Here is a 13,765-nt window from a genome sequence, read left to right as displayed (position 1 = left end):
ATAAGAACAAACACAAATGTTGTCAAGATTCTTGCCCTGGAAATCCTGGTTTAGTTTGGCCAACCACAAACATATTTTGTTCCTCAGTTTTTTGCACTCTTTTGTTAACTTTTGGCAGTCTATATATACTCCAAATGTTTTTCCCGGCCTGACCAATTAGTACAGCCCAAAACATGACATAATTGATCATTTTCACCAGCAATAATCTCCAAAATATGCGAGTTTCGTTTGGTTCAGTAGCATTGTTTACACTCAGTGCCGCCAATATGGCCGATTAATGACGAGCCGTGAAAACACTCTATACTTTCATATGAAATCTCCTAATGGAATTTAATTCTGTTTACACAGATAGACCCTCAGTTCAACAATCATTGTTTTCAATTCATTTTAAAAGAAAGCTATGCACAACTGAATGACAATACATGATACATTTATTTCGTAACAGCAGAGTACATAATAAAGGCACATTACGTGGACTATTTACATTACAATTAAAGCTGAAGTGTGTAATTTGTTTCACTGTTAAAACACTTTCTTCCAACTCATCTTAATATGCAAAGACAACTAAAAGTAAGCCGTTTGTGTTCCAATTTATCCCAAAAGTGTAAATACTGCAAGTCTTTGTAGCCATCAAAACATTTTTCTGTTTTAACATTCATAACGTGGCTCAACCAATGGTGTGAGTATCTGAGAGTGTTCAGGAAACATGTTTCAGGAAACAGTAACTGCTTTTGAAATTTCATTGGGTGACATCAGTGACAGAAAGTTCACACGTCAGCTTTAAAGAGCAAATATGTACATGAATATGAAGCAAGTCTTACAACACAGGGAAGAGTACATGTCTGTTATTACAGTAGCAATACATATCAATAGAGCTATTCAGCCATGATGTCAATTTGTAAGATTATTTACCATGTTATGTTAAAAGCAAATAAAAAGGTCTATTTTATTATTACAAGTAATGTAAACCACAGACCTTACTTTACTTATAAATCAAAAACTGTCACTCTAAAAAACACAAAGGAATTCCAGGGGGAACACATGCCTTAAAGAATCTTTTTCAAGTTTTCAGACTTCAAACTGAAAAGCTCTATACCTCCGAAAGCGTGAGAAAAAACAAGCCACAGCACTTCTGAGGAAATGACGGCTATGGTAACACCCATAAGGGTCTGTATTTAAAGAGAAGGCAGTGTCTGTTCAAAGTTAATACTACTAGTACTGACTCATAACTCAACTTTGCAACAGATATGATTTCAATAAACTGGAAGAAACAGTTCCAGCTCAACTACACAGCAGCATTGTGTAAACATTAATTGTAAAACAGAGTTTAAAGTCACAATATCTGCAGCAAATGGTAATGACTTTTGAAAAATATACTGTACAAACAACTCTGTTTAGTGTAAAGACCTTACATACTCTGTGTCAATAAAACATACCATATCCCAGCAGCAAATGGAAAAAGCCACCAAAAAGTCACCAAGCGATATAATCTCCACCTTTAGATCTACTTTTCCATAAAGAAAAAAGCATTTACATTGCAATGTTTTTACAAAAAACATTCTGAAAGCAGTTACTGTGTCATCTTAAGAAGATGGCAAAAAAATTGCATGACAAATAAGAGCACTGAAAAAATACACCTTTTGTCACGCAGGTTTAGATGACCGGATTTTTCTAATAAGCACATTTAAGACATTAAGGCTTTTCTATTTTACATCCCAAATATGTCCAGCTCAAAAGACAAAATTGCCGAAATGTATTGTTGCTGCTACTAATGAAGCCAAAAATATGCAAAACATATCAACAATAAATACATCTTGCTCCCGCTGGTACATAAATACATCAATACATTTACAAAAATATACAATAACATACTTTTACAAGTAGAAAACTACTGACAAAATCCAAGGTCGCTTTTAAAATATTTTTCATGTATCACTTTTTCCAATCATATCAACTTTATAAAATTAAGTACTACAAGGACGTTTTGAGTTCAAAACAATAATGCACATGTTATTTTACACTCTCGCAATTCTCTCCGATCTAATAAAAAATATATTGGATTTGTTCAGACTGCTCACAAATCTAATTTGATCTTTAAATGCGCATTTTCTGACTGCTCACTATTGTTTTGCCAACAGTAGTGGCTACTATACTAATGACATGGAAAGAGAGGAGAGAAAAGCATAAACTTTGTCTCTGTTCAGGTCCACCTTGACATCTTACTGCAGTGCTGAACTCATGAGGCACATGAGAGAACATCATTGTGCAATTAATCACATTTACTACATAGTGAACGTGACACAGTGTGCTATACGAGTAAATGTGGACATGAAGGATGTTACGGATACGCCCAATGAGGTTTTTAACTGTCTGTCTAAACAAAGCCTTTGAATAACATAGTTCCATTCATTGTGAGAGAAAGGAGTCTCCCTAAATGACCAACCAGAGGCAGACACACTGTTCATGAAATTTCGTCAAGCGTAACAGTTCTGCCCCATTTTTGATCTGGTAATAGAAGACAACATGTGCATACAAAGTACATGTAGGACTAGACTGGATTCTTTCATAATGAAGCCTAGGCATACATAAGTAACACTGTTACAGTACCATCATACACTGACACAAGGTAAACAATTAACAAGGAACGCAGTTTAGTTTAAATGGTTGAGTGAAACCATTTTTTGTCAGACTTCAGAAGAATTTTAAGGTGCAAAAAGTGAAAGTGCAGCATTTTTACAAAACCGGTTGTAAACGTTGCTGCCATACCAATCCTGTTGGACTTCTTAAGGTGTGGCCCTTTCTAGTTCACTGTCATCTTCAGTCAAGTAGATCGGTTTCTTTGCTTGAAGGATTGGCTCGAATTTTTCTGGGGAGTTGTTTTTACCCTCAGAGCTGTGCCATATTCCATATGCAAAATAAATAAGAAAACCTAAAAGAGACAAAGATATGAAAATATTAAACCTTCAAGCACTGTACAAATGTTTGGGGTTGGTATGCTTTTTATGCTTTTGAAGCCTCTTATGCTCACCAAAACTGATCAAAAATACAATAAAAACGGTAATATTGTAAAATATTTTTAGAATTCACAATATCATTTTTATATGTGAATATATTTAAAAATGTAATTTATTTCTGTGATGCAAAGCTGAATTTTCAACAGCATTACTCCAGTCTTTACTGTCACATGATCCTTCAGGAATCATTCTAATATGCTGATTTGCTGCTCAAGAATTATTATGAATGGTTCATATTTTTGTGGAAACCGTAATACTTTTTTCCAGGACTCTTTAACAACCTTAACTGTCACTCCTATTTTTGAACATAGATGTGAAAATGAAGTATTCAAACTATTCAAACATAATTCATGAACGAAAAAACATTTTGTAATATGATTTTGATGTACATTTTCCAATGCAATGTCTAATTTTAAAATGGTTTTCAAAGCATGAATTTTTAGATTTTGAAGGAGCAGTTCACTTTCAGAACAAAAATTTACAGATAATGTACTTGTCTGCATTTTGGAAGTTCAAACTCGGGGGCACCATAGAAGTCCACTATATGGAGAGAAATCCTGAAATGTTTTCCTCAAAAAACATAATTTCTTTACGACTGAAGAAAGAAAGACATGAACATCTTGGATGACAAGGGGGTGAGTACATTATCTGTACATTTTTGTTCTGAAAGTGAACTACTCCTTTAAATTCTCAACTGATATATAATTTCTTATGATTTGTAAAGCAAGATGGGGAAAAAGGCAACAAGGAAGTCTGTTTGTGACAAAGGTCAGAACTTGTGTTATGAAGTAGATTTTTGAGGTGCACTCTTGTCATAAATTAATCTATAACTCTTCCTAAATAATTTGTAACACCAAAAATTTTTAAATATCTATTTAGGGGCCTTAGACCTTTCCAACGATATATAGTTTGAAATCATGATTAGATTAGGATTTATTTTTTAAAATAGTGAAGTAAACAGTTAAGAGGTTATTGAATAGAAAGTTCAATAGAACAGCATTTATTTAAAAAATTCAAAATCTTTGGTAACATTGTAAATGTATTTACTGTCACTTTAAAAAAAAAAAAAATCAATGATTCCCTCTAAATGTATACATTTTTTACTGGCCCCAAATGTTTGAATGCTAGTATGAATTTAACACGAAGTTACATGACAATGATTTCATATGCTATAACTCACCAATAGCCATCCATACTGCGAAACGAATCCATGTAGGTCCATCCAATTGCATCATGAGGTAAATATTCACAAAGATACTGACCAATGGCAGAATGGGGAGCAAAGGCACCTAAAAAATGAAAAGCGAGGATTATTATAACCACCTAAAGATCTGAGAATCTTAATTTATCAAAGCACAAGCTTTGTAAATAAACTCTGTACCTTGAAAGTGAGAACTTCTTTACTCTGGGGCTGTCGCCAGATGACGAGGATGCAGACAGAAGACAGAAGAGACAGGAGAACCACCAAAGTGATAAAAAGAGGGCTGCCCATTCCTACCTCCTTCGTGTACACTGCCAGCACCACACACAGCAGCGTGAACAACACGGCTGAGCAGAAAAAGAGAAGGATGTTATCTGCCTGTTCACCGTTCATGAACATCAACATCATTATTTTATATTTCGATGAGCTCTACATGTTGCAGCAAAAAAGGAAATGGAATGGAAAAGCTTACATATGGTGCCAGTTGCAGAGTAAACAATAATGCCCGAAATCTTGGTGGGTACGTCACAGATGGGTTGCAGCAGCATACTGATGGAAAACCTCTCCTTAAGGGGTGTTGTCTCCAGCTCCTGGCTGTACTCGTCTCCGCTATCTATATCTGCCATGCCTCCTTTAGCCTCCAGCCTCTCTAGTTCCACTGGTTTCTCATCCGCTCCATTGGAGCAAAGACTGCCTGGCTGGTACCTGCAGATTAAAAATAAATATATTAAACTGATTTTAAAAAAGCATAAAATTCCAGGCTGCATTTATTTGATCAAATATACCATAAACCAAATTAAAAATAATATACCATAAAATAAATTTTTATTTATTCCTGTGATGCAAAGCTACATTTTCAGCATCATTACGCCAATCTTCAGTGTCACATGATCCTTCAAAAATCATTCTAATATGCTGATTCGCTGTTCAAGAAGCACTTCATTATGATGTTTAAAACAGGTGAACTGCTTAATATTTTTGTGAAATCTTGAAAGATTTATTATTCTTTGATGAATAGAAAGTTTAAAAGAACAGCATTTATATATTAAATAAACATATTTCGTAACTTTATACAGTGCCGTTCAGAAGTTTGGGATCAGTAGGGTTTTTAATGAGTATTTATTTGATCAAAAATACAGAAAAAAAGTACTATTGTGAAATATTATTTCAAAATTTTGTTTCATATTTTAATATACTTTAAAATATAATTTATTTCTGTGATGCAACACTGAATTTTCAGCAGACATTATTCCAGTCTTCAGTGTCACATGATCCTGTAGAAATCATTCTAATATGCTGATTTATTATCAATGTTGGAAACAGTGCTGCTTAATATTTTTATGGAACCTTTGATACTTTTTTCTTTGATTCTTTGATAACAAGTCTTTACCATCACATTTTATCCATTTAACACATCCTTGCTGAATACAAGTATTAATTTCTTTAAAAAAGAAAGAAAGAAAAATATATATATATATTTTTTTAATTATTTATCAAAGAACCCTGAAAATTATATTACAGGTCGCAAAAATATTAAGCAGCACAACTGTTTCCAACACAGATAATAAATCAGCATATTATAATGATTTCTGAAGAATCAGAAGACTGAAGTAATGATGCTGAAAATTCAGCATTGCATCACAGAAATAAATTATATTTTAAAGTATATTAAAATAGAAAACTGTTATTTTAAATTGCAATAATATTACATTTTTTTCCTGTATTTTTGATCAAATAGATACAGCCTTAATGAGCATTAGAAACTTCTTTAATAAACATTAAAAATCTTACTGATCCCAAACTTTTGAACAGCAGTGTAAATGTCTGTACTGTCACTTTTGATTAATTTATTGCAACCTTTCTCAAACAAAAAGTATTCATTTCTTTCAAATATCCCAAGACTTTTGAATGCTAGTGTATGTGTGTATATACTCACCGGAGGATGAGTACACACACAGCAACAAGAGTGTATGCTAGCAGGGTCCCAATTGACATCAAGTCCACTAATGCGGCGAGATCAAACAGGAAGGCCATCAGAGCTATAGGGAGGAAATAAACAAGATTTTAGAGTTAGTCACAATTATTGAAACAGTTATATTATCCATTGACAGACAGTACATAAAGAGAAATACAGTCTTACCTGCTACGATGCCAGACACAACGGTGGCCAGCAGAGGTGTCTTGGTTTTCTTGTGCATTCGGGAGAGGAAGCGAAAGAGCAGACCATCCTCAGCCATGGCATAAATCACACGAGGCATAGGGAACATGGAGCCCAACAAGCTAAAGAACAAAAAAATGTCATTACTTGTTGACTTTCCCAGAAAACATTTTTCATTTTCATTTGAAACACCCAACAAAATGACTAAAACAGACATGAAAGCAGATAATATAAAATTTCAAAATCTAAACAAAAACCATAGTATCTAAATTTAGTAGTATCTATTTAATACTAAAATTAATTTAAGTCAATGTCAATAAACATACCTGGTGGAAAGGGCGCACAGAGACCCTACGGCCACAATATAGCGAGCAGGGTCCCAGTGCACATGTAGGAAGGCCTCTGGAAGTGGACTTTGAACATCCAGCTTGTAATAGGGCATCATAAGCGTGAGTGCAGCTGACACTCCGAAGTAGGCAAAAAAGCAGATGAGCAAAGAGGCCACTATGCCGATGGGGATGGAACGCATGGGGTTTTTGGCCTCCTCACCTATGACATGGAGACAGAGATGAGGTTAGTTGGGTTTTAAATGTAGGACATACTGGTTTTGGCAGAATGTTTTTCTGAACTTACTTGTGGTTGCGATGCAGTCAAAACCCACAAACGCATAGAAGCATGTAGCAGCGCCAGTTAGGATTCCACTCAAGCCAAACGGAGCAAAGCCACCTGAGCCAAACTCTTTTTCAATTTTCCTAAGATTTCAAAGAGTTTTCAAACTTTAAATTTACAATGAATATACATTCATATATACATATATGTGTGTGGGTGTGTACATATATTTTTTTATTTTTTATTTGTAATTTTTAAATGATTTTGTAACATTTTTATTCCATTTTAATCTTATTTAAAAAAAAAATCTTACCATTTTATTTTTTTTTATTGTATCTTATTTTAATAAGATGTGAAAGAGGTTTCAAACGTCCAATTTACAATGAAAATACATATATACTTTATTTAATGATTTTTAACATTTTTATTTTTCATTATTTTTAAATGGTAATATTTTATCTTATTTATTAATTTTCCTAAAATGTGAGTTTTCAAACTTCATATTTACAATGAATATACATTCATATATAAACACAAGTGTGTGTACATATATTATATTTTTTAATTTTATTAAATGTACGATGTGAAAGTTTCCAAACCTCAAATTTACAATGAAAATACATATATTTTATTTCATGACTTTTCAAATTTTCAATTTTATTTTTCATTATTTTAAATTGTAATTTTTAATCATATTTATTATTTTTCCTAAGATGTAAGTTTTCAGACTTCATATTTACAATGAATACATTCATATATACATTTAATTGTGTATATATTTTTTATATTTCTACTTTTCTTTAATAATTTTTAATGGTTTAATTGTCATATTTTTTTTAATTGTAATTGTTTCACCTTTATTTATTCATTTTTCTAAGATGTACATTTTCAAACATTTGTTTATACATGTGTACATACTTTTGTTTTCATTTTATTGTATGATTTTAAAAAATATATATTATTTAAAATCATTGTTTTTCATCTTATTTATAAAATTTCCATTATTTTTTTAAATTGTAATTATCTTATTAATACTCCTAAGATAAAAGTTTTCAAACTTCATATTTACAACAAATATACATTCATATGTACTTTTTTTTTATTTTATGATTTTTTGTTTTTCCATCTTATTAAATTTTCAATATTTTTTAAATGATAATTTTTCATTTTATTTATGAATTGTATCTTATTAATTTTCGTAAAATGTGAAAGTTTTAAACCTCAAATTTAAAATGAATATACTACAGTCATATTTATATAAACATATATTTTGTGGGTGTGTACATCTTTTTTAATATTTTACATTTTATTGCATGATTTTTTTTTATTATTAATTTTCATTATTATTTATTCCCACATTTTTCATCTTATTTAGCATATCTTTAAAATATATGCAAATATAGCAGAGTTTTAATTTAATTTATTTACTTTTATGTGACTTTCTAATATATTAATATTAATTATAATCATCTTTATCTCATCAAATCAATCTTTCTTGTCATTTAATTGTACACCTATAATCAGTAAATATGCTACTAACCCAACGGAATGTTTCATTTATGCTCTAAATTGCATTTTCTTAATGTCTATTGCAATGCCTGCATCTAAAAGTTAAGTCAGTGAAACTTACTCTGCATTGTAGTTGTTTGTGCTGTTAATGTAGTCCTCCACAGTGAGGTTCCAGTTGGCAGTGTCGCCTTTCACAAAGCCCGTTATAATGACAAATGTCAGAACCACCAGGTTGATTCCTGTGAAGATCTTGTTGACAAGTGCAGACTCACTCACTCCAAATGCCAATAATCCTGTAGCGTGGGAGGTGAGAGATAGAAAATTCACACCGTTATGGTCTTTTGCATGGCAATGGTGAAAAAAAAAAGTGTGAGTAACAGACCTATGACTAATGGGTATATTAGTAAAGCGGATCATTTAAAATTATTTGATAGCCAGTAGTCGGAGAAGAAGTGGAATCAAGAATCATCATTCAGCAACAAAAATCCACTGATTCTTAAGAAAGAGAAAGGTTCTCACCAGTGAGCAACAAGACCAGGATGAAGGCAAACACATCTGGATACCGTGACAACACATTTCCAGTGTTTGGAAATGACATGGAATCAGTGAAAAAATTAGAGATTGATTTGTTCACTAGATTGTCAAACGTTGAGCTCCAAGCCCGCGCTACACTGGCTGTGCCTGTGAAATGCAGAGAAGGACATATGAGCAGATGCAAAAGACTTCAGATCGTCCACTTGTTGCGTTAAACTTAAGCAGCCACTTTAGGGCCCTTCGGTCTAGAGGAGTAAACACTTCATACACTTTCAAAACCGCTTCAGCTCATTCAGAATTAACTCATGGGAGCTGATGATTAATTAGTACATTTGGATTCAAAAGTGAAAGTGTCTACACACTCACCAATCACGTATGACAGAATGAGGTTCCATCCCGTGATGAAGGCCCATATTTCACCCACAGTCACGTAGCTGTACAGGTAAGCGGATCCTGTCTTGGGAACACGTGCACCGAATTCGGCGTAGCACAAACCAGCGAGGACAGAAGACAAGGCTGCGATGAGGAAAGAAAGCACGATGGCAGGTCCAGCCTTCTCTCGGGCCACTTCCCCAGCCAGGACGTAGACACCGGCACCCAATGTCGCCCCCACGCCGAGGGCTATGAGGTCAAGAGTGGTGAGACAGCGAGCAAATCGGGTTTCGTCCTGAGAAGTGTCCAGCAAGCGTCGCCTCAGCAGCTTCTTCCCAAAGGAGGCCAGTCTATTCTCAGCCATGATGGATAAAGATGAGGAGACTGGGATAGGGCTGAAGGCACTAAAGGAGAAGAGAAACAATATTGAAAATATTTTAAAATGTTCATCTTTGCACTTAAATCACGATTTGTTCAGTTACCCGGAAGCGTGGCCATATTGGATATACTCAGATGTAAACAACAGCACTGATTGCATGGTTAATGTACTACTGAATATGTTCTGCTAATTTATGCGATCTAAACCACAGGAAAACGTGGACGCTGCTAAATCACATAGAGAAGGACTGCACAGAAAAGGGTGTACTATTTTGACAAACTAAAGTTAATAATTGGTAAAGAAACATGAGCAGTAGGCTATTAATTAAGATATTATCCTAATATTTACCTACCTGACAGGAAATTATAAGAACAAATACAAATGTTGGCAAGATTCTTGCCCTGGAAATCCTGGTTCAGTTTGGCCAAAAATAAAAGCCTTTTTTTTCTCAGTTTTTTGCACTCTTCTCTTTGATTTGTTGTAACTTTTGGCAGTCTATAGTACTCCAAATGCTTTTTCCCAGTCCAATTAGTACAGTCCAAAACATGGCAATAATTGACGATTTTCAACAGCAATATAAATGAATGTAAAATATGAGAGTTTCGTTCATTGCTGTCAATATGGACGACTGATGACGCATCGTGAAAACAATATTTAACAAAAGGCCTGTTTACACCAAAAAACAATACATAAAATGGTAACAATTAGAGCCGTTTCATTTCCTCGATTAAAAAAAATCCTTTTTTTTGACGAGTGACCGGCAAAATAACGGACTTGGCGCATTCCAGACTTGAATTCATGAAATGCATTATTTGACCATTTTCTAATGCTGCATGACATATTAAACCCATTTAAAATCATAATATAGCATAATACTATTGTGAATTCACAAACGCCACAATTTAATTAAATAAAAATATATGCAGTTTAATCATTTACATGAGTGTAGGTTACGTACATTATGGTTCATCGCGATTTCAAAATAAAAGTTCAAACCCTCACTCCGAGTTTTGGTGTCCACATATTTAAGAAATTTCAATGGCTGTAGTATTTGTCATAAAGAAATGGCCAAATATCAAATATTTTATTGGACATTTGGATTAAAAGTTGTTTAGTTAATATTAAACAAGTTTTAAATCACATTGTAAAGTGTAAAAACAATCGTCAGGCCGTTTGCGCCCTCTGCAGGCAAAAACCATATGATTACATGCTTTTGATACTTTATTTGAACCATTTATTATTGACTCATTGCTATTATGTGAGACCATAGACTACAAACCCAGTCTTAATGGTCTATTTTTGGAAATTGAGATTAATACATCTTTCCACTGATATATGGTTTGTTAGGAAAGGACAATATTTGACCTAGATACAACTATTTGAAAATCTAAAGGTGCAAAAAATGTAAATATTAAGAAAATTGCCTTTAAAGTTGTCAAAATGAAGTTCTTAGCAATGCATATTACTAATCAAAAATTCAGTTTTGATATATTACGATAGGAAATGTACAAAATAATTTCATGGAACATGATCTTTACTTAATATCCTAATGATTTTTTTGGCATAAAAGAAAAATCGATTATTTTGTCCTATGCAATTTATTTCTGGCTATTGCTACAAATATACCCGTTCTACTTAACTCACATATATGCATTAAGTCATTTTAATGCAATTGTTTGCTTAGGGTTATTTTTATTACCGATTAGCTTCCGTCAATGTGTTTATCACTCATCATCTAAAAAAAAAAACAGAAAAAAAAAACTAATTCTGAAGACATGATGTGGATGTCTAATTCTTACAGTATTAGAATGATTATTAAAACTTTATAATTATCATTCTTGACGTGAATGGCACTTTATACAAGTTATTTCGCGTAAAGGGCATGTAAAAGGGCGGCTGTTATCCACCACACCCGCAGACACAGACAAAGCAATCACTTAGCACTTAATGAAACACCTCATCTGACCACAGGGCAGTTCAATCCATCAGAAAAAGAATAAGATTAATATCAAAAAGGCTTGCCCTTTCATTACTGAGTCATAACTCAAAGTACAACAGCTCTAAAGACCAGATAAAGAGCACTGACAGTGGTGTGGATGGAAACAATTTTCAGGCAGGACCAAACTGATTCATCACAGTTTATTGGCTCGATGAAAAGAGCAGACCGGGTGAAATGGGAAAAGCAGTACGTCTGAGGGCAAAGGAAAAAAAAAAAGCAGACATTTAACAAAGAAAGTAAGTATACAGAGGATTCCAATATAAGGTCAGACTACTCTTCCAATACACAGTTTATATAACACAAATATTACCGGCTGATGTTAAACAGTAGCACTCTGAACCGCTGCACAATTTCACAAAAAACACACCAAATGCAGGAAAAGGTTTCTTGTGTGGTTTCTGGCCAGCAGCTTGAGTCATACATGTTTGATCAGATCCCGTCCATGCCACTAACTAGATTACACTAGAAGTAAACCTGCACCTGCGTACACGACTCTCCAACAAAAAAAAAAAAACTGACCAGTAAGTACTTTTACCGCATTCTTCAAAGCATATCCTCATATGCAAAAATAAAACAAGGATGAGCCTCATGTCCACTGCTCAGAAAAGGAGCTCTCTTTCTGATTAACTCCATGATGTCACTACACGGAAAGCATTTACTTCCTTCCAGGGGTATTATATAAAACTAGTAGCATTGAAAAAAAGATGACTAACTTTAGAACAAAGCAAATTAATATCTACTCCTAGTCTTAAATCTGTTAAACAGTGGATTGGTATTGTAAAATACAGATGATTTTCAGCGAAACCAGTTGAAGTGCTTCCTCAGACACTGATATGACTAAATATTCATGCTTAGAGGATATAAAATTCATTAAGTTCCAGTATCAGACTGGCACATTTTACATGTAATAACACTTCCTGTTAAGGAAATGGCTGGTCCTTGCCCTAGACGTTCCTGAGCAATTAAACAAATAAATTATTTCACGCAACAAATAATTTTAACAGATTTGAACGTTGTATATTCATCCATCATTGCATGTGGCATCATTTGAGAGAAAGTTTTGTTGTTATATCAACACTCTAGGCTTGATAGTGTCAAGTTTACTATTCAAATTGAAAGGAGCAGCAGCACCTGTTGACACACCTACATTTACAGTAATTTGATTTAATGAAACTGCATTTTACTGCAGTTTAAGAGTGTCTTTCAGTAGCTGGTTAATGTTCAGCTTGCTAATGTTTTAAAGAAACGCATGGTATAAACCCACAGGCATTGAGCTACGTTTCCATGTACTGGTGTGTTCAATATGGTATGAGTTATTTAAACTCATTATAAACTCAGATCGAACTCTGTTTAGATTAAAACCACATTAATTCAAAATGTGCAAAAAAAAAAAGTGTAACTTGCAAAAAATATATACATTATTTACAATACATATTTCAGTATTATGTTTGTTTACTAATGTGATCACATTTAAAACAATCCGAGTTCATGTGAATTAATTCCATACATATTCTAAGCAAAAATACAGAAATTAAAAATAAAGTAGCACACATTTAACATTTAATGATAAAGGAACGCGCGCCATTTCTAACACGAGGGTGAACGTAATAATGATAAACATATGGGATTTCCGCTTACGATAGAAAAGCTAAATTAGATGGTTTAGTTAACGAATAAACGACACGTCTCATATTGTTTTAGATTAAGAATGGGGTATCATAAGAGTAGTCGTTGAAAGGTAGTTACCCTCTGTTGAGACGATGTACTGAAAATCCAGACGGACGGACGGACAGACAGACGATGCGCGGCGTGCAGTGAGCAGTCTAGAAAAATGAGTAGCAGAGCAAGACATGCGATATAACACTCATCCGGAACTCCTTTTAAGGAAAGTCGTTTTTTCCCCTCGGGGTCGGATTTTTCTGACGTCAGTAACAGAGCTAATAGTAGTAGAACGTATTGCCATTGACGACAGGCATTGTTTTGACCGTCA

General features: G+C 33.6%; 1 protein-coding gene across 1 annotated transcript; it reads right to left on the bottom strand.

The window, feature by feature from the left end:
- Positions 1–413: 413 nt before the first annotated feature.
- Positions 414–13,627, bottom strand: slc7a3b (solute carrier family 7 member 3b). The gene is given in 13 exon segments (XM_073820111.1): positions 414–2,929; positions 4,195–4,303; positions 4,396–4,562; positions 4,688–4,920; positions 6,152–6,254; positions 6,356–6,495; positions 6,700–6,922; positions 7,007–7,125; positions 8,613–8,784; positions 9,011–9,172; positions 9,392–9,801; positions 13,522–13,591; positions 13,594–13,627. Coding segments are annotated over 13 exon segments (2,088 nt in total). The 3' UTR covers positions 414–2,783.
- Between the last annotated feature and the right edge of the window lie 138 nt (positions 13,628–13,765).

The sequence above is a fragment of the Garra rufa genome, chromosome 16 (assembly GCF_049309525.1).
Source record: "Garra rufa chromosome 16, GarRuf1.0, whole genome shotgun sequence".
Taxonomy (NCBI): Eukaryota; Metazoa; Chordata; class Actinopteri; order Cypriniformes; family Cyprinidae; genus Garra; species Garra rufa.
This window is presented reverse-complemented; position numbering and strand designations above follow the sequence as displayed.